This window comes from Notolabrus celidotus, chromosome 1, assembly GCF_009762535.1.
Source record: "Notolabrus celidotus isolate fNotCel1 chromosome 1, fNotCel1.pri, whole genome shotgun sequence".
Taxonomy (NCBI): Eukaryota; Metazoa; Chordata; class Actinopteri; order Labriformes; family Labridae; genus Notolabrus; species Notolabrus celidotus.
The window spans coordinates 7,193,330-7,214,681 of NC_048272.1; the positions used below are offsets into that span (position 1 = coordinate 7,193,330).

General features: G+C 39.8%; 4 protein-coding genes across 4 annotated transcripts; 3 read left to right on the forward strand and 1 right to left on the reverse strand.

Annotated features, from left to right (window-relative positions):
- Window positions 1-1,521: 1,521 nt before the first annotated feature.
- Window positions 1,522-4,377, forward strand: LOC117814822 (olfactory receptor class A-like protein 4). Its single transcript, XM_034686367.1, has 4 exons — window positions 1,522-1,797; window positions 2,018-2,281; window positions 3,268-3,513; window positions 3,691-4,377. Exons 1-4 carry the CDS (start codon window positions 1,522-1,524, stop codon window positions 3,901-3,903), a joined length of 999 nt encoding a protein of 332 aa, XP_034542258.1. The 3' UTR covers window positions 3,904-4,377.
- A 1,257-nt stretch (window positions 4,378-5,634) lies between these two features.
- LOC117814801 (olfactory receptor class A-like protein 4) lies at window positions 5,635-7,177 on the reverse strand. Its single transcript, XM_034686318.1, has 2 exons — window positions 6,789-7,177; window positions 5,635-6,709 (listed from the first exon to the last, which is right to left on the reverse strand). The coding sequence occupies exons 1-2, from the start codon at window positions 6,873-6,875 to the stop codon at window positions 5,693-5,695; spliced, it is 1,104 nt and encodes a 367-aa protein (XP_034542209.1). The 5' UTR covers window positions 6,876-7,177; the 3' UTR covers window positions 5,635-5,692.
- Window positions 7,178-9,483: 2,306 nt separating this feature from the next.
- On the forward strand, window positions 9,484-11,781 carry fndc10 (fibronectin type III domain containing 10). Its single transcript, XM_034686330.1, has 2 exons — window positions 9,484-9,792; window positions 9,954-11,781. Exon 2 carries the CDS (start codon window positions 10,118-10,120, stop codon window positions 11,159-11,161), a length of 1,044 nt encoding a protein of 347 aa, XP_034542221.1. The 5' UTR covers window positions 9,484-9,792; window positions 9,954-10,117; the 3' UTR covers window positions 11,162-11,781.
- A 3,877-nt stretch (window positions 11,782-15,658) lies between these two features.
- Window positions 15,659-20,843, forward strand: ssu72 (SSU72 homolog, RNA polymerase II CTD phosphatase). The gene is made up of 5 exons (XM_034686515.1): window positions 15,659-15,971; window positions 16,794-16,937; window positions 18,966-19,105; window positions 19,193-19,311; window positions 19,833-20,843. The coding sequence occupies exons 1-5, from the start codon at window positions 15,892-15,894 to the stop codon at window positions 19,932-19,934; spliced, it is 585 nt and encodes a 194-aa protein (XP_034542406.1). The 5' UTR covers window positions 15,659-15,891; the 3' UTR covers window positions 19,935-20,843.
- Window positions 20,844-21,352: the final 509 nt, after the last annotated feature.

Below are 21,352 nucleotides of genomic sequence, written 5' to 3' on the forward strand. Positions count from 1 at the left end.
GTGGCAGTGATGATTGATTCTTTCCAACAAGTAAAACTATACATTTTGCACCATGTTTGCAAGCAGTTGCCTTTTTTACACATCCACCAGATAGATAGAAACAATTACAGTCAGTAAACATTCGTGGGCTATATCCCTCATGTTGCTTTATTATGTTCAATAGCTACAGACTTACTTTGTCTGCCTGCTGTTTGGTCCTGGACGGATAGCAAACAGAAGCTTAAATAGAGCATTTTTATATGAAGGCTGTATCCTGTTATGTTCGTTTCTCAGGAACAGCAATAATGTTCATGGGTCAATTTGACCTTGGGCGTATTTAATTATCCAAAATTGTCAGAACCCAAAAAAATTCCAATAAACATTTTTTTAATCTCACTGTTAACTACATTACTAACCATTTAAATCAATGTTTAGTTCAATGGTGTTCTTTTATCCTCACAGATAATGGTTTAATGAGGATAACTCACTTGTTTCTAATGAAAATTCACATTAAAACTTTTTAAAATGTACATTGGAAAGACTTAAATATGAATACAATAGTTTTACATGTTTACATTGTTTATTCCATTAAAAAAAATATATAAAGTGATGTTGATACATTAACATGAGACACCTCTTCTTACACATGCTGCCCAGATTTTTAAGCTTCTTTTAGCTGGTTTGGAAGGCCTATATTGCCTAAAATGTGAAATGAACCATTTTAATTCTGTCTGTGATGAACTGGTGCGGTCACATTCTAAATTAACTCTGTTACAGCTGGATGGAATTAACTAACGTTGGACTTTCACCTAAGAGCAGGGTTCATGTCCCATTTAAGACCTAAAGTCAAAGGTCACTGCTGACTTGTTGATAGTAATAAATGACTGTAAACATTTATGCCAATTGGAATGTGCAGATGGTCTCACCTGAAGTATACTTATACGTGACCCATTCATAACAACATCCATAACAATTAGTTTAAAATGAAATGTGTAGACAAAAGATTTCTAAAATGATAAAACAATTTGTTGCTTCATGCTGTCAGGGTTTCAATATGTTTTGGAGCCCACCTCTGACCTGATGACATAAAGTCCAAACACCAGATTCATGTGCTTGTTAAAGTTTTGTTCACTTGATGAAAACCCAACCACAAGAACATACTGTACGTACATGCTCACAGAGAAAAAGCCCCCCACTTCCCAAAGGATTATAGCATAAGGATGTTGCAAAGGAAGCACATTTCACTCAGGGAAGTTGATTAATCTCTTGTGTTTCATTAACCTGCAGCATGAGCCCCTCAAGGCCAACAGCTTGGAGTTGCTTTATAGCTTTCTGACTGCCTGACAGAGATGTTTGTTGCGATGAATGAGGTGGGATTACCTTCTTTGGATAGCCCAGAGTGGAGAGTGTTGATCTGACTGAGGGATCAGATGGGTAAAAATTGAATCATGTTCTCATGATATATGTTTAAAACTGAAGATGGAGTACACTTTCAGATATTAAAACTTTTTCAGAGACAACAGTGTTGAGGAAATGGCTGAAATGAACACTCCTACGGAGGAGAATGGAGACTCAGAGCTTGTGGGGATGGGACTCCGTGTCTCTGTGTCTCCCGCACAAACTGCTTTTTACATCCTCCTGGTGATGCTGGGAATTGTGGGTAACGCCACAGTGGTTGTAGTGATTGGTAAAAGTGTAATAATGGACCGTGCTGGTGGCCGCAACTCAGACATCATCATCATTAACATGGCACTGTCCAACCTGCTGGTGTCTGTGATGAGGAACACATTGCTTGTCATCTCGGACACAGGACTCCAGGTATGTGACGCACAATATTGTTTTTAAAATTTTGATGAGTCACTCTTGGTTTTTTTTGTGGATCATGTTGATTCTAACTTGACTGATTTTTTTTTCCTGGGATGTTACTGTCTGCTACAACAAACCTACAGTATAGTACCTGAAATATTACTGTGAATTAGATGCCTTTGTGGCTGGTTTGAAAAATGCATCCTGTTTTTCTGGTCACTGTCTTTCACAGTTATACTCATCCAAAGAGTGGTGTCAGTTCCTCATGGGTGTCTGGGTGTGGCTGCGATCGGTCAATGTGTGGTCAACCCTCTTCCTCAGTGCGTTCCACCTTCAGACACTGAGGCGTGTAGCTCCCGTTATAGGAACCCTCCATGGGTCCCGTGGCCCTCCTAAGTTGCTGCTGCTGGGCCTGGGCCTCATCTGGCTTCTCAACTTATTTTACTCTATTCCTGCTCACGTCTTTTCTACTAGTGGGAACGAGAACACCACAGAGGTAAGAACCTTTATCAAAAACAAACAAAGTGAATGGATGACATTTTATTAGTGTGATGAGGCAATTTAGTGCAGACTTTCAAACAGTATTGTGAAATTTCTAAAATACTGTGCATACCACAAATTAAGACAACTGAAGGAAATACTATGAGTGCATTAACCCTCCTGTTATGTTCGTTTCTCTGGAACAGCAATAATGTTCCTGGGTCAATTTGTCCTGGGGCATATTCAATTATCCAAAAGTGTCAGAACCCCAAAAATCCTTTAACACATTTTTTCTAAATCAAATTTTTAACTCCATTACTAACCATTTAAATCAAGATTTACTCCATTGGTGTTCTTTAATTCTCACAGATCATGGTTCAATGAGGATAACTCACTCGTTTTTCATTTAAATTAATTGGAAAGCCCTAAATATAAATACAATAGTTTTACATGAATAGATTTTGTTTATCTTATTTTACATTTTTATTTTTTTATGAAGTGATGTTGGTAAATTAACACGACACCTTCTCTGTCACATGCTGCCCAGATTTTTATGCTGCATTTAGCTGGTTTGGAAGGTATATATTACCTAAAATAGAATTGAAAAAGGGTCAATTTGACCCGCAACATAACAGGAGGGTTAAGTGAATGTCTTCATATACACATATAAAAGGAAAGCAACAGTTGAAGAAAACAACATAAAAAGCTGAAAAGGTGTGATTTGTAAAAACATGAAAAAGGAAGGCTTGCATTATTCTATAAAGTGTTAGGTAATTGTTTGTTTTCTCATGGAATAGAATTCTAAAATCAGGCAGTACATAGTGATATGTAATCTAAAGAAAGAGACTATGTTTAGATTTTTTTTCCAAGTGTAATAAAGAGCTGAAGTGAAAATAGGTTTACTTTTTTTATTACAAGAGTACCACTCAGTTTATAACTGCCAATAAGTATGTACCACCTCTCCGTCCGCTCCTCTGCTCTCTCGACTTGCTCTCTCCTCAGACCCTAATGCTGGTAAGCAGCACAACACGCCCCCTGCTGGGCTGTGTGTGGAACTTTCCCTCCGGCTACAGCGGCCTGGCCTATGCCACCACATCTATGGTGATCCATGAAACTATTCCCATCATCCTAATGGCTTTCACCAACCTGGGCTCCCTCTACACACTGTACACCCATGGCAGGATGAGGAGTTCAGTGCAAGATGCACCTGTCATAAAGCGGGTGCCAGCTGAGAGACGAGCAGCCAAGGTGAGACAGAGTAGGAGGTTTTCAGATGTGAGGAGTTCATCCTGTAAATGAGAAGTGAAAGGCAAATATGAGCTGCATATCTATGAATTAATGTTTACAACAAACATAAATATCAACAGTTTCAATGAGTCTTATTATCTTATCTGAATCCACTCACCTCAATGTGTTTTCTTCCAGGTGATCCTCGCTCTCATCATGCTCTTCATTGCATCCTGGGGAACCAGCATTATCTCTGTTAACTATTTCAACTACAACCGTGGCTCGTCAGCTGAGTTTCTTCTTGTCATTGCTCGATTCGCCAACATTATCTTCATTGCCTTGTCACCTGCTGTTCTAGCAGTCGGCCATCGTCGGCTGCGTTCTTTCATCAAGTCTATACTTGCTCATTGACTGAGCCCAGACAGTCCTGCCAACCACGAACTATTATTTCTTTATCAGCTTTGTCCAAATACTTCAAATGGAGGTTTAAAGAGTCATGCCTACAGGTGTGTATAAATCATGTTGCCCTCTATTAACGTCTGGTTAGGCTTAAATGAAGGATTCAGTGCAAGGGGAGGGTTAAAACATTATGATATAATGTATTCAATTCTTTATTTAGACATTGCTTATAGATGGTGAAAAATCTAAACAGTTGGTCAAAAGAAACAAATAAGTTGAACCCCAAGTTTCTATCATATCGTCACCCTATTAAAATAATGGCCTAAGTCATTTTTTAAAGTTTTTGGGAAAACACAAAAAACCTTACCAAATGCAGAGCATATGATATTTATTAATCATTTCAATCAAAAAGGCCTTGACAGTGGATGACTGTTGACATACATAGAACGTTGTGTGTCAATCATGTAACATTAAAGAATAAAGTGACTTAGGCCAATTTTTCGAATATTCTAGTGTGACTTAGGCAACTTTAAACCTGGCTTAAACTGCCCTTTCATTCCATAGTGGAAACTCAAAACTGAAATTCCCCTGATTTAAATTAAACAAATGTCAGGTAAATCAAATTGGTCAGGAGGCAGTCCCTTTCCTCACTTCTCCAGGTCTTCTTTGCTGGGTTTTATTGAACTTAACCCATTTCCAACATCCAGTTTTGACAACTTTTTGAAACCTGACTATTAACTGTCCTTTAATTCCATAAAGCAAACTCAAAACGTAAATAAGTCTAACCCTAAATTGAACAAATGTCAGGTCAATCAAACGCTGAGGAGGCATGTCCCTCTCCTCAATTGTCCAGCTCTTCTTTACTGGGTTTTTGTACCTATCCCTGTACTAATCAGTTTATCCCCTGAATCTTCATTCTCGGTCATCTTGATTTGCCTAACGATGTGGCAAATTGTCAAAGAAGTGATAACACTCGACAGGTGTATCCTAAAGAATCAAAAAATTTGACTTGGGACAAGAATAACATGGCCTAAGTCCCCCTCTTGACATAGGCCATTGTCCTATAGGGCATAAAGAGCATAATCCTTTCAACTAAGGATTAATGCGATTTTACCAGAGGTGGCCAGAATAATCAAGAGATGATTTATGCCAAAAACTAGTTTTTTTCAAAAAATGATTTAGGGACGTTATTTTAATAGGGTGACGATATTCAGGTTGAGGATATCGCTGCTCAGTGTATGGATTTGAATGGTTTGAGGTGTTGTGTTTGAAAAGTCTGAATAATGAAAGTTTCACCTATCAAAAAGACAAGTTACAATAGATTAAAACTGTTGGACAACTTGCAAATTAGTCTTTTTCTTCAGCATGGAAGAGAGTTGAAAAGTTCTTGTTGTGGCTCATAGCCCTCTGAAACATGCTACCTGGTATTGGCAAATAAAGATTGACGTTAAGACACATCAGTCACACCATACAACCAATTTTAGGAAAACATGAAGCATCTTTGGAATACATTTCAACTCAATGATGGGATAATGTTGGAGCTATGACACACTGGATAGGAAACAAACATTATAATATCTACCATCTTTACTCCTCTTGAATGATAGATGACGTATGTGTTATTTTGAATTGCATTAAATGGATTGAAATACCAAAAAAAATAAGACAATTGGTACTAACAGTTTTGTCACATGTAGTACAGCACCTTTGGATTTTAACAAAAGACATCTTTGTTCATTTGAGTATTAATATTAGTATTTATTTGGAAGTGTAGTATAAATGCACTCATGTTTGGCTTCCGTCACTTTAAAGCTTTCACCTTTTCCTCCACTTTCAACACCTTCTTCTCCTTTTGAACAACAAAAATGCTTTGATTTCCTTTAGTCTTTTGGGATTCACTCTTCTTCTCAGTGTCCGCACTGTGACATTTGAAAACTTTTGACCAGCCCAGTATCATACTCATGATTCTCCTCCTCAGCTTGCTGTGTCCCAGGGCCACCACCATGGGACTGAATCCTACAAACAGCGATGCAGAGAAGTGTGCCACAGTCAGCAGCCCTTCAGCATGGTGTCCCCCATCATGGTTGTAGTACGTGACCGCAGCAACCTGCAGCACCCAGCAGATCACGAAGAGCGACACTAGAGACATGATGACTTGAGCTGCTTTACGTTCAGTGGCCACATGCTTGTCCAGCTCGCCATGAGTTCCCCCCCCTGCATCTCCAGCTGAGGTCACAGCTCGGATATGTTTTGCCAGAGCATGAAGGGTGGCTAAGTTGGTGCAAACCATCAGCACCAGTGGCAGCACTTCATTGAAAGCCAGTGAGGTGGAGGCAAATGCTGAGCCCTGCTGGATGGTGGGAAACTCCCAGACGCAGCCCAGCAAAGGCCTGGTGGTGCAGCTGATCACCATCAGCTCCACAGTGGCGTTTCCATGAACATGAGTGCTGTATACCAGAGCTGGAACTGAAAAGGCCAAGTTTGCCCCCCACACCAGCGCCAGAACAATCCATACCCGACGCCTCTCCCTTTGCAGTGCCAGAGGTCCAAAGGCCACCTGCTGTCGCCTCAGGGTGGTGCAATGGAAGACGCTAAGTGCCAGAGTCACCCAACAGCCCACAGCTCGCCACCACACCCATAGCAGCATGAAAACTCTGCACCAGCCCGGAGACAGGGACACATCCAGGCCAAGGTCTGAGACAAAGATGGGCACAGTGCGGAAAAGTGAGGTCAGCAGGTTGGCCAGTGAGAGGTGCACCAAAATGGTGTCAGAGGGAGGGAGTCTCCGAGATGGACTGTCAACGGCTGACTGAAGCACCTGAGAGAAGAAGCATGGAAGACTAAGAACAATAACACCTCAAACATTCAGCTCAGTTAACAAATAGATCTCATCTCACCACATGAATGACCAAGATGTTTCCCAGAATGCCAGAAAAGACCAAGAACCCAAATAAAAAAGCTTCTACAGTGAGGTCCTCTGACATGGCATCACCTTCTGCATGGCGACATGGTTTGCTTTTTTCTTTCTGACCAGCATCGAGGCTTCACATGATCCACTACTGCTGCTCATAGCCCTCAACATGTTTTATATATGTACACACTCAGACTAAAAAAGGCTTGTCACACGGAAGGATTCATCTTTGCTGACCAGGCTCACGGTCAGTTTAATCCAATATGTTGATGTTTTAAATGCAGAGGCAGGCATTTTCCACATTCTCTTTCCACATCAGCAACAAACTGTGACTGCACAGCTGTCTGCTGACCTGAGCAATCACATCAACAGGTGTGTGTGTGTGTGTGTGTGTGTGTGTGTGTGTGTGTGTGTGTGTGTGTGTGTGTGTGTGTGTGTGTGTGTGTGTGTGTGTGTGTGCCTGTTATGTGTTGATTCATCACAGCCTGCTAACACCACATTAATCACAATAACATCAATTACCCCTGCTTATCTGAAAGGCACATTGTAAAGCACCTGTGATCTGTTCACTTCTTTTTTTAGTAGCTGTACGTAGAATCAGATCATCAGATGAAGCATTAACTGCAGATTACACACATTTCTACCAATTATCTTCTGTGACCTCTGTGGAATAGGTAGAGCTAAACTAATCGTACTGATGCAGCATTTTTTCCTCCTGTTAGTCAGCCTTTCATCTGCTCCTTTGGTACTATTTGTTTACTGGGTTGCCATTCTCATCTCTCTTGGGAGATGGCAGTTATTGCTTTGAATAATGTCACACAAGCACTGCTTAATTAAATGTTTTACACAGAGCTATGATGCATTTCCATTATACTTATTTGACCACATCATCAGACATAACTTACTTGAAGCAGTTTTCAGGCATTTTGTCTTGATTAGGTCAATAATGCATGAAGAGAGACAGGAAATGTGGGAAATAAAGAGTTGGGACACGCTGCCTGGAATTGAACCTGTGACTGCTGCAAAAAGGCTGTTACCTCTGTACACAAATCACATGCCTTAACTGCTGAGTCAAACTAGCATGTATGTGAAATTTTAATCATTTAACCCTCCTGTTATGTTCGTTTCTCTGGAACAGCAATAATGTTCCCGGGTCAATTTGATCCGGAAGATATTCAATTATCCAAAAGTGTCAGAACCCCAAAAAATCCCCCAAAACATTTTTTTTTAATCTAATTTTTAACTTCTTTACAAGATTTTGTCAATTTTTGTTCTTTAATTCTCACAGATCATGGTTCAAAGAGGATAACTCACTTGTTTTTCATTAAAAATTCATTTTAAAACTTTTTTTTATGTATATTGGAAAGACCTAAATACAAATACAACAGTTTTAAATGACTAATTTTTTTGTTTATTTTATTTTACATTTTGAATTTTCTTTTTTTATGAGGTGATGTTGATAAATTAACAGAACACCTCTTCTGTAATATGCTGCCTGGATTTTTAAGCTGCATTTAGCTGGTTTGGAAGGCATATAATGCCTAAAATAGACTTTAAAAAGGGTCAATTTGACCTGCAACATAACAGGAGGGTTAAAGGTGATGTGAGAAACTTTCAATTTGTGTGGATCCCTGTTGACAAATATTGTATCACTTTGCTTGGCTTGTCTTGTACATGGCAAAGTACTTTTCTGAAAAAATATCTCCTTGTTTTCCTTTAAATGTCACACATTGTAAATATTTGTTGTTGAAAATGTAAAGAAAGGCTTTTTTTTAAATCTATAGTCTGACACGGACAACCTCACAGCAGTTTCAGGTATTCAATATTATACACATGAATTGCCTGTTTTGTTGCATGTGGTCTTGTTTGCTTTTCTGGGTCACAAAGAAGCATTAGAATTAGTTCCACTGTTTCACAACCAGTTGAAAACTCCTTACGTGGACTTTAACAACCTGTTAGACGACAGAAAAAATAAACATCACAAACAAAACTTTCTGATCATAACTGAAATAACGGCTGACCTCATCTTATTGAACACAAGTGTTGCTTTAATTGGATTTCAAGCTATGATTATAAAAATGTAGTTAAACTAATTTGGGCAACATTAGTGACAACTTTCTGTCTTTCAGTTGTACATAATGACCCTGCAGTGAATAAAATCAGAGAAAGATGGGTGCTTTTCCTCTACTTTTTGTTTTACATTTCCTCACTGAATATACAGTTGCTTTATCCGCTGTAACCTCTGACAATCAATAAACACGTTTTACATAACTGTTTATTTTTCCCTGCAAAGGAGTTATCAGACGCAACCACATATAAGATATATTCAGGAGAGGTTCATTGGTTCATCCTACACTGAACTGAACTGGATCAGAACTAAACATATACAATCTGAATATGTTCTCATCAGGCAACAGTATGGCATTAAGATTGCATATTGAAGTATTTCATATTTTTTTTATTTATGGGCAGTTCATTTCAATTCCCATCTGAATTGAAACTGCATGTGAGGATTTCTACACTTTGAATCATTCATTAAAAAGGGGACTTTATGATTATAGAATAAGATCGGTATTTATTCACCACCTTTATCAACTCTTCTCTCTTGGAAAAAAAAAATCCCAGCACACGCAGGCGTTTAAGAAGCTAGGGTCTCACGTGTACTCTGCGTGGATGTGGGAGACCTGGAGGTGTGCAGCTCCGGTGGGACGGGGTTGTGATAAACCATGTGTTTTGAGGACTCCGCGGTTGTCGACTTCGTTATTGACAGACACCTGAAGCTCTGCGTGGGATGATGACTCACAACCCGACTGATGATGACTACAAATATTTTGTGCACGTACCCACGCTCCCATGCACTCCGCGGCGCGCGCTCCTCCACGTGCACTCTCACACAGCGGGCATCAAAGCCTTTACGTCAAGCCAGACAGGAAGAAGAAAGCAAAATCTGATGGCACGATAGCTGGGTCCCCTCGTCCCCCCTGAAACAAGTAAGTCATTCTTAGAAACGACTGGGTGTCAGAATCTGCTACGAGGTGACTTTTATCTCCGATTGGGCATTATGAACTTCATCCTGATAGCGTATCCTCCGCAAGGTCATACTCCGATCTCCCTGACTTGATGATTATTCTGCCTTTTTCCTCTGTCGCAGATGCATGCCCGCTCCTCTCGCCTATGGATGCGCTCTCCTGTTTCACACGGATTTCGTCTGTGTGCACCGAGGCAGAGCTGATCTTATGGCAACCATCAGCCCGCCATGTACCATCGCTCATCTGATCCACTGTGAGAGAGAATAAATCGACGAGAGGAGGTGAGATGAAAAGCCAACAATCCCGGCTCGCCTTATCGGCACTCCTGCTCTGCACATTACACCAGACAGCTGGCTCCAGCAGATCCCATCGCAGCAGCTCAGCATCATCAGCATCATTAACAACATCATCTCCATCAGAGGTGAGAGGCAGGATTCCTTCGGGGTCGCCCAAAAACTGGTTAAAACAGACTGACTCCAACTATGCCAATCACAGCCACAAAAGTAGGCCATCACCAAAGCTTAAAGAGGTAACAGGCCAAGTGAATAGCTTTTCTTTCAACACCAGCAGAGGCAATGTTACCACTTTGATATCTGAGAGTTCTGGCAGGCTACCAAGCTGGATCCCAGAGGAAGGGGAGTCACCACTGTGTGCCTACCGAGTGATCGAGGGAGGCATCGGGGGGCAGCTGTGTTTTCGGAACACTCTGTCTAGTTACAAGTGTCACAAAGCAGACTGCAGGACGGTGGTGTCTCTTGGGAATCTGGTGGCAAATATTCTTATCAATGGCAGCGTACTGTTACAGTGGACCCATGGGGCAGAATCTGCAATGACTGGCCAGGATGTAAAGACTAAAGGGACTGCAGCTGGTCAGAAAAGCAGTGGGAATGCGGGTAAAGATCTAACAAGAGAAGGAACTGTAAGGTCAAGCTCTGTTTTCAGTGGACGTCGACACAGACAAGGAGGCTACGAGCTCAGCTGCTGGTGGAATGGAAGCTACACCCAGTTTGAGTGTGCTGGTGTCCATCTTGGATTAGGCTGTAGGGACTTTCTCCTGACCGAGCTGCATGAGAATATCCCCTACCGCTTCTGCTTGCGCTCCTTCGCCCACTCTGATCCAGTTTTGAGAGCAGCTCATCTGCAGGACTGTGTGGAGTTTACCCTACCGCCGTCTGGGATGCAGGACATTGTGATCGCTATGACAACGGTTGGAGGAGCTATTTGTGTGATGCTGGTCATCATCTGTTTGCTGGTGGCATATATCACAGAAAACATCATGAGCCCCACAACACAGCACACATACTCCTACCGCACACACTCGCGTCACTGAGAATACACTGAATTCAGGATGAAATAATCTACATCTAACATCCACGATGACCATATCTAATCTCACAGTAATAGTTACTTTTCAGTTAACCACATAATTTGTTTTACAGGTCCTGTTATGACTGAAGCACAATCAACTGTGACTCTGCAAAAAAAAAAAAAAACACTTGCCTTGTCAGCCTTCATGAGGATGCACTGAACCAAAAGTACTGAAAACCTACATCTACTAACACACAAGTTTACTGTGTTCTGTTATTGTTTTAGGTGGCCTGTGATAGAGTCTGTCAGCCTATAAGCTGGCAGCATTTATAGAGCAATACAAATACCAGGAAGGCTTTGAGTACATTAGAAACAGCAGTCTTTGCTGTGATGCCTGTCAAACATCCAGACGGAGGACAGGTCCTGTTCGAGCTTGCCGGGACACAGGAAATAGAACTAAACTGAATCCCTTTTTCCACTCAACCTAACAATGCTACCTTTTAGTTTTGCTTTGAGGTCTGCGTACAGTATTGTTGAAGAGCAATCCAATTTGGTGTACAATGTGCCAATCATCTTGAGTTAAAAAGCCTTCATATCATGCTATGAGAAAATAAATATCATGAGATCATTTGTAATACCTAACAACTGTCCTTACGTTTCTTTTTGTGTGAGAGAGTGTGCATGTGATATTTTTCATCTCTCAGACATGGGCACCATATTGGGGTAGAAATTTAGGATGATTCTAAGGGCCCATGATTGACAGGGGCCCTAAAAAATACAGTTGCAAGAAAAAGTGTGTGAACCCTTTGGAATTACCTGGATTTCTGCATAAATTGGGCATAAAATGTGCTGTGATATTCATCTAAGTCGCAACAATACACAAACACAGTCTGCTTAAACTAATACCACAACAAAATTATATGTTTTTATTGACCACACCATGTAAACATTCACAGTGCAGGGTGGAAAAAGTATGTGAACCCTTGGATTTAACAACCGGTAGACCCTTTTTTGGCAGCAAAAACCTCAACCAAACGTTTCCTGTAGATACAGATCAGACTTGCCCAACGCTCAGGAGGAATTTGGGACCAATAACTCTTTACAAAACTCTTTCAGCTCAGCAATATTCTTGGGATGTCTGGTGTGATATGCTCTCAATCGAGTTGATGTCAAGATTCTGACTGGGCCACTCCAGAGGGTGTATTTTCTTCTGTTGAAGCCATTCTGATGTTGGTTTACTTCTGTGCTTTGGGTCGTTGTCCTGATGCATCCCCCATCTTCTGTTGAGCATCACTTGATGAATCGATGGCCTCAAGTTCTCCTACAAAATGTGTTGATAACCTTGGGAATTCATTTTTCCGTCAATGATAGCAATCCGTTCAGGCCCTGAGGCAGCAAAGCAGCCCCAAATCATGATGCCCCCTCCACTATACTTCCCAGTTGGGATGGGGTTTTGATGTTGGTGTGCTGTGCCTTTATTTCTCCACACATAGTGTTGTGTGTTACTTCCAAACAACTCAACTTTTGTTTCATCTGTCCACAGAATATTTTGCCAGTAGGCTGTGGAACATCCAGGTGCTCTTTTGCAAACTTCGAACATGCCATGAACTCCATTCTTGCTCAGTGTTTTACGTATCGTAGATTCATCGACAGAGATGTTAGCATGTGCAAGAGATTTGTTTTAGTATTTATCTAACGCTCTAGGATTCTTCTTCAACTCATTGAGCATTCTAGGCTGTGCTCTTACAGTCATCTTTACAGGACGGCCACCCCTAGGGAGAGTAGTAACAATGCTGAGCCATTTATAGATAATTTGTCTTACTGTAGATGATGAACATCAAGACTTTTAGAAATACTTTTGTAACCCTTTCCAGCTTTATACAAGTCAACAATTCTTAATCGTAGGTCTTCTGAGAGCTCTTTCGTGCGAGGCATGGTTCACATAAGGCAATACTCCTTGAGAATAGCAACTCAAAACTGGTATGTTTTTTTTATAGCACAAGGCAGCTTTAACCAACACCACCAATCTCTTCTTATCGATTGGACATTAGAGAGGCCCTTTTTGTGGTATTAGTTTAAGCAGACTGTTTGTCTATTGTTGGGACTTAGAGAAAGATCAGAACACATTTTATGCCCAATTTATGCAGAAATCCAGGTAATTCCAAAGGGTTCACATACTTTTCCTTGCAACTGTATATATTTGTGGTATAAGTACTCAGGCCCTTTTCACAATCCAGGCTTCAAGCCCTTGACGGTGCCCCTGCTCAGAAGCTAATTTACAAAAAATAATTACAGTAAGGAATTTTAAATTTGTTATACAACATAAACCCTTGTCAATTGTATGATGCAGGTCAATTACAAAAAAATTGATTGAGCTTAACCCTGTTTTTCAGCTTTGTACGGTTAATGACTTATGGGATGGTTAAACAGGGTAAAATGATTATCCTTAAAGGCACAGTGTGTGTAATTAATTACATTTAGCAGAACAGGCTTGGTAGACACATACAATAGTATATATAGTATGTTTTAATAAGTGTATAATCACCTGAATATAATTGTTGTTTTTGTTAATCTCGTATGAGTCTTTTATATCTAAATAAGAAGCGGGTCCCCTTACACAGAGACTGCCATCTCTCACCGCCATGTTTCTACTGTAGCACAGAATTAGAAACTAGTAACATATACACTTCTAAATCAAGTGAGCAGCTGCACAAAAGGCACAAGTTGGAAGGCGGAGAAAGGGGAGTGGTTGTTGCAACTGGATTTGGATTGATAGACGTATTTGATGGTAAAGTCTGAACAAAAACGGGGGATCAAACTTTTATGTCACAGGAGTTGTGTGTTCTCAAAAACCACTGACACTTCACCAACGAAAGGGGTGAGCTGGGGAGCTTTTCAAACTCAAAACTGTCTGCTAGATATTGCTAAATATTCCCATTTCTACATACTGTGCCTAATAATATAACCAGACCAGGAGTGCGTCATTCATCATCTGTTATGATCTTGCAAATTGTTTCAAGTGTCCAATTCCTTGCATGTGTACATAATAAACTGAAAAAAGCTAGTTCTGATATCAGAATGTAAATAAGTTATTTAAGAAGATGAAAATTATGATATCAAGTAAAAGGAAAACATTGGTGCAGTTAAACTTTACAGATGCCAAACAATCTATATGATTGTGGGGGATTATGAACAACCTTTCCAAAATCACAGAAGAAATGTCTATGCAGGGAAAGTGACATGTGCCGGTTATACAGTTGAAAAATTATTTCTAGTGCTAATCAGTTTGTTGTTTTAACTGTTTCCTTGTACTCAGTGGTGGACAGTAACAAAGTAAATTTACTTGAGTACTGTACTTAAGTACATTTTTTTGAGTATCTGTACTTTACTTGAGTATTGTTTTTTGGAGGAACTTATTACTTTTACTCCCCTACATTCAGAAGACAAGTATTGTATAATGTTACAATGTTACAATGTTACAAAGTCATTTAGCAGACGCTTTTATCCAAAGCGACCAAGAACAAGAACAAGAACAACACAAGCAAAGATCTAGACAAGAGGAAACAAGATCAGAAAGAGTAACAAAGAATGCATAAAAAATTTGGGTGCAGGTACTGCCAAGCAGTGTAAAGGCAATGCACAAAAGTAAGTAAGGATATTATTTTTTTTGTACTTTTTACTCCACTACATTTCTATCAATGCTCGAGTTACTCACTACTTTTGCTTTGAAGTCAGCTCATGAATTTCCTTCTCTTTTCTAAAATTTGATCCCACGGTTGAACGTGGAGCAAACACACAGCAAATTTCACTCAGATCAGGCCGTTCATTTAGAGGTGGTAATGATGGCTATAATTCTCCACATGAGCACCCATGGTCATATCTTCAGCCCGTGTTAGAGGTTTTTGAAATGAAGAATGATACGTATGGTTTGAAATGCTCACCCTGTTTCCCACTCTGCCCAAACATATAAAAATTCCCTGCCCAACCTGAGAAAGCGTGCTGAGCTACATAACATTTGTTTCATTCCAGATCAACATTTCAAGCTAAGTTGCCTGTGCTTGGAGTAACTTAGTTGCTGTTTTTATTCCATGGTATAGTTTTTAGATATTTTAAGTAATGGTTTCTAAATAAACATGATATAACAGAATTTACTCCTATGTATTCCTGACAGCACTTATGTATTGTGAAAATACAACGGTTTGATATATTTTAAAAGGTACTTTTAATACTTAAGTATCTTTAAAAGCAAGTACTTCAGTACTTTAACTCAAGCAATAATCTGACAGAGCAACTTTCACTTGTATTGGAGTAATATTTGACATGGAGTATCTATACTTTAACTTAAGTAATGAAGCTGTGTACTTTGTCCACCACTGCTTGTACTGTTCAACAAAGTACAGCCTTCATGTGAGATAGCGTTGCTCCCATAGACTGTAAAAAATATGCTCCCAAGTTTGTTTACTCACGTCACCATACGTCACTATATTCCCCGGCCTATCAATTGAGAAACTCCGCCCACAAGTGACATCACTAAATAAAGCCGTACTCCGTACTCGACGACACTCCGCCATTTTGACTTCCTGCTTCCAGAGAACAACAGCCCAACAGCGTAGATTTTTCTCAGGGAAAGCTTTATTATTTTGTAAGATAGGAGTTTGTCTTTTTTATTTTAGTTTAGTTTCTGGTATAAAAAAAAAACAACCCTTGTAAGGTTCAGACAGTGTGTCGGTTAGCTTCAGCCAGAGAGACGAAATGCCGAGCCACCCGCTGCGTGTAGCGGTTGTGTGCTCGAGCAACCAGAACCGCAGTATGGAAGCGCACAATATCCTCAGGTAAAGATGAACCACTGGGATGAGAAGACTAAGGAGGACCATGAAGGAAACGAATGTGTGCGGCGTCGAGCTCTTTTTCTAAACAGACCACAGGCCATGCCAACACGACGACATAGTCCGTCGGGCCTCAGCGCATTAACAAAGGACTGACTGCTCCCGAGTGTAACACCAGGCTTTCTGCAGACTTTAAGCGCGGATTTGTGATTAGGATTCAGGTTTGCGTCTGTTGTCAATCGCATACACAGTTTCAGGCTTTGGACAGATTATGTTAAAATACCGGATAAAGTTGTAAGGTAGTCCCCCCTCCACACCATGACAACAGCGCCCCCTAGTAGGGAGTGTCCGGAAGGAAGCAACAGCAGCTCTCCAACTTAGCTGTGACCAGTCCACTCATCATCCACACACCGAGAATGGATTTCTAGTTTCGGATTTTTGTAGTGTGCTAGTTTTGGATTCACAGACCTTTTGCGTTTATTCCTGTCCTGTAGTTTTTTCCTTTGTCAATGGAAAGCAAATCACCCCCTTCTTCTAGAACAAAGCAATACAAACTAACAGCCTGTTTGTGACAAGACTTAATTATTTGCTCATCTGCTTTTGTGAAAATCCATCCCCTTTTTATTCACCTATCATCAATTTAAAATGTTAGTTTAGGTAGGTAATTTAAGTATAACTTACCTAGACAAAGGACTGAAAGGACAAAAAAAAAAAGACTGGATTTATGTTGACGGAGATGAACCTCAGTTATCATTGTATCTATTTTGTATCTAGGATTGTTTATAGAAACTGTATTTAATTGACTGTCTTGTGTTTTCGTCTTTGCAGTAAACGTGGATTTGATGTGCGCTCATTTGGTACGGGGTCTCATGTGAAGCTACCCGGTCCTGCCCCGGATAAGCCAAATGTGTATGACTTCAAAACAACTTATGTACAGATGTACAACGACTTGGTCCGAAAGGACAAGGAACTGTATCCCCTCCATATACTCTTTAACACACACATGTTCATGCTCCTACAGTGTTCTTGAATACAGTTAAGTATACATGGCTCATGTCCAGGCAAATTGTGCAGATATTGATCTGTGCTGGAGTTCATGGAAAAGTGAGCTGTTCAGCAAGTGGGTGAGCAATGATGGAGGGAGCTCATGCAGGTATTTACAATGTATTGCAGTTACATGTATTCTTTTTAAAACTATAACACAAGGAAAGAAAGTGTTTGACTCATCAGCCGTGGAGAAGGAAGTGCCATGTGGTGAATACAACAATGTTTTAGTTTTTTGCTGAGACCATTAAAATTAAAACTAAATGCATCTAAAAGCCTAGCTTATATTTTTTGATTGCCAGTATTTATTAGGGTCTCCATGTTACCACTGTTGGTCCTTGTTAGCACAGTTATACTGTCTTCAAGTTTTCCCATTTTAGTCACAAAAGAAAGAAATTTAATTAGAGCAATTATATCTCCCACTTATCTGGCTCTGTTAAATTTCCTTGCTCGTCAACTGGATCATTGGCACGTCGGTAGCGCACACTAAAATACTGGGTTGGCATGAAGGAAAGTTTGAGGAAAAGAACTGCGCTGGCAAAGGAAAAACTGGTCATATTGAAGACGGATGGGGGGGGAACACAGGCATTTTACAGAAATTGGTTAAGCTAACAGAAAAACATCAAGGTCCCAGACAGGTTTGGAATTAAGTAACAAAAGGAACTGAAACTCATGTTTCATAAACTGCCATTCTGGAATGCTTCTCCATTGTTTTTTACCAACACATTATTGAGTGCGGCACCCCATAGGATGTTGAATATGTTTATATAGATGCGTTGTTAGTGAGGTACACCTTACACCTTTTATAATTGATTATAAATAATCGTATTTGTCATTATAAATAACTGATTTGTTGGGAAAATAGATTACATACGTGATTTGAACAGAATGTGTAGGTCCAAGCTGTCCTTGACACAGATTGCTTCAGAATAATTCCACACCTAATTTTGACCGACATTAGTTATTGGCTTCTTAAGTTAATTTCATATAATTCATGCCCCTGTCAACTTTTATCTTTTAATTTAAACCTGCCTCATTTATTTATATATATATACACAACACAAACACATACACACACACACACACACACACTGTCATTTTCAGGTTAGGCAGCTCAGTTAATACTAAGATCAATGTAGGACTAGCTCAAATATAAGTGTAGTTTCATAAGTAAGTGATGCTGTATACAACATTTTCACTATTCAATTTCCAATTTTATGACTCTTAAACATTTCCAACCAATGATCTGTAGACAAATTAAGTACCTCTTCCAACATATCAAGCTGACTGTCACAAATTGAAATCTAAATGCCCCAAAGTCTGTCTAAAATGGGTAGATAGGTGTGTGCATCCTATGATGCTTAACTCTTGTGTTCATTTTAAAAACATTTTGCATGTAAATACATAGCTCCCATTACTAAAAATTCACTAGATCCTATTTTTGTCTGGGTTAAAAAAAAAAAAAAGTCATAGTCTTTCAGGATTGTCCATGAAGTGTCACAGAGCTAACATGGCTTTGTTAGTGAAACATGACTATTGGACAGTTTTGTTTGTGAGAAATGCAGCCCTCATGGTTTTTATTTTAGATTTTTATTACATTTTTTGTACATTTCAAAGTTGGAAGCTAAAAACTTAAATACTACCCAAAAAAGAGATGCCATCATTTAAAATGTCTGTTTGTTGAGCAGACCACTTTTGATTGTAAGCGTTTCTGACACCACTAGAGGGTGCTACAGTTTCTCTGAATGAAAGACAGTGACGCCATTCATTTATGTACCTTCAGGGTTAAACATACACCGTCTCATTCAGGTTCATGAAAAATCCTTTGCTTTTAGGGATCTTATCAGTGGTGTTAATTGAAATTTGATCTCAGTATAGAGTGACTGGTGTGTTGTATTTGTACCTTGAAATGTCCTGCTCGCTCCTGTTGTGTGCCTTGACCTCCCAACTCTTCAGATACACACAGAACGGCATCCTGCACATGCTGGACCGCAACAAGCGCATCAAATCAAAGCCAGAGCGCTTCCAGAGCTGCAAAGACACGTTTGACCTGGTCATCACCTGTGAAGAGAGAGTCTATGACCAAGTGGTGGAGGGTAGGAACTCGCAAGATATTTCTAGTTATTGAAAGCAAACATTTGCTCATTAATAACTTTTTCTAACGTCTGCTGTTTGCTTCCTAGATCTGAGTTCAAGAGAGCAGGAGACGCTGCAGCCAGTGCATGTCATCAATGTAGACATTCAGGACAACCATGAGGAAGCCACGCTGGGCGCCTTCCTTATCTGTGAGCTGTGTCAATGTGTAAGTGTGTCCTAATAATGGCATTGAGCACACACTTTTAGGGGCAGGGTGAAACTAACAGTCTTTTATGTTATTTGGTGACATGTAGATCAATAATGAAAACATTTGGGGTCCATTTATTTATTTAAGTCACAATATATATACACAGTTGAGCTCATAAGTTTAAATACCCTGGCAGAATCCGTGATATTTTTTTTGTGCCATTTTTCAGAGAATGTGAATGATAAGAGAAAAACTTTTTTTTCACTCATGGTTAGTGGTTGGGTGAAGCAAAAATTGTATCAAACAACTGTTTTTACTCTTTTTATATCATAAAGACAACATAAACTACCCAAGAAATCATATATATATATATATATATATATATATATATATATATATATATATATATATTCCAAGGTTCAGGGCTGCCAAAAAATACAGCAGGCATAATAATAAAAAATTTAATTATGATTTTTGGTGCTAATAAGCAGTGTGCCCATGCTAGAGATGTTTAATGCTCCTCTTCTTTCACCCTGCAGATCCAGCACACTGACGACATGGAGAATGAAATCGATGAGCTCCTACAAGAGTTTGAGGACAAGAGCAACAGGCCTTTTCTTCACACTGTCTCTTTCTACTGATACAAAAATAGACATTTGCAATAAATACAGACCTAGATCAGAAGCAATCAAACAATAGCATAAAGACACACACACACACACACACACACACACACACACACACACACACACACACACACACACACACACACACACACACACACACACACACACACACACACACACCATAATGCAGGACAAACAAATTGTGTGCTTGCAGAGACACAATCATTCTCTCACACACAGAGTTTGGGTCAGGACCTAACAAACAGCTGCTGTCAGACATATTGGTGATGATGGGTTTTTCCTCTATGCAGAGGACCAACTCGCTGCTCCCGCTCTGCCTTTATTTCTCTGGAACAAGGTCAGGCCAAGCTCTTCTCTCCACCCCAGTCCAGTGAAATCACTCAACCATGTCTCCTCAGGGAGAGCCATAGCACCCACAACCCTAATCCAACGACTCTTACAAATACTTCTGCTTTTGTTCAGTACAGCATATTGATGCTGACTTATTTTGTTCAGATTATATAAAATTGTAACTCATATAGACATATAAGTCAGATTTTTATTGCTGACCTGAAACAGTTTAAATGTGTTCATTAGGTTTGACAGGGATAAGAATTGATTAAACTGAATGTGTGTTTCTGTGCGACTATGTGATGTAGATTAGTTAGATTTAAGTTAAAGTGGGTGGGCTAATGATGAATAACCAAACCTGGACCTCTCAGAGGTTCTCCAATGTGTTTCCAAAATAATTTGTTGATTCTTATTTAAACTTGGATATGCTATTTTTCAGGGCATAGTATTTTTTCTTTTGTAAATGTTAAAAGAATTGAAGCATTGTAATTCTTTGCGAACTGCAAGCTCAGCTCAGAGTGCCTGATATTTCTGTATGTACATACGAATTCACTAAAAGAGAATCATCTTCAAGCAACATGTCACTGGTCTTTATTTGCATTTTGTTGCTTACTCAACATTTGTGTTGTGCAATAGTTTCAATATGAATTCCACAGTGCACTACATGACCCTTTATCTCATCATCCACAGATACACATTTTTTGTTAATTACTGAGGAAGAAGTTTTAGTAAAGCTGTAATAACAGTATGTGTGTGCGCTCAGTGTTTGTGTAGAACTGAATCTGCTTCAGTAATCTTTTGTACAGGATAATCCGTCCCTACCCGGATGTAGATCATCATCAAGTTACTCTGTCTTGCCGAACCACTGTACTACAAATGCCTACCACAAAAGTGTTATAGCAGGGGTGTCAAACATGTGGCCCGTGGGGCAAAACCGGCCCGCCAGAGGTTCCAATCCGGCCCGCGGAACAACTTTGCAAAGTGAAAAAATGACAGAGAAGACATTAACTGCAATTTTTCAATAAAAGTAACTACTATTTCAAATTTGTCCTCTGGGGGTCACATAAAATCATAGTGCTAAC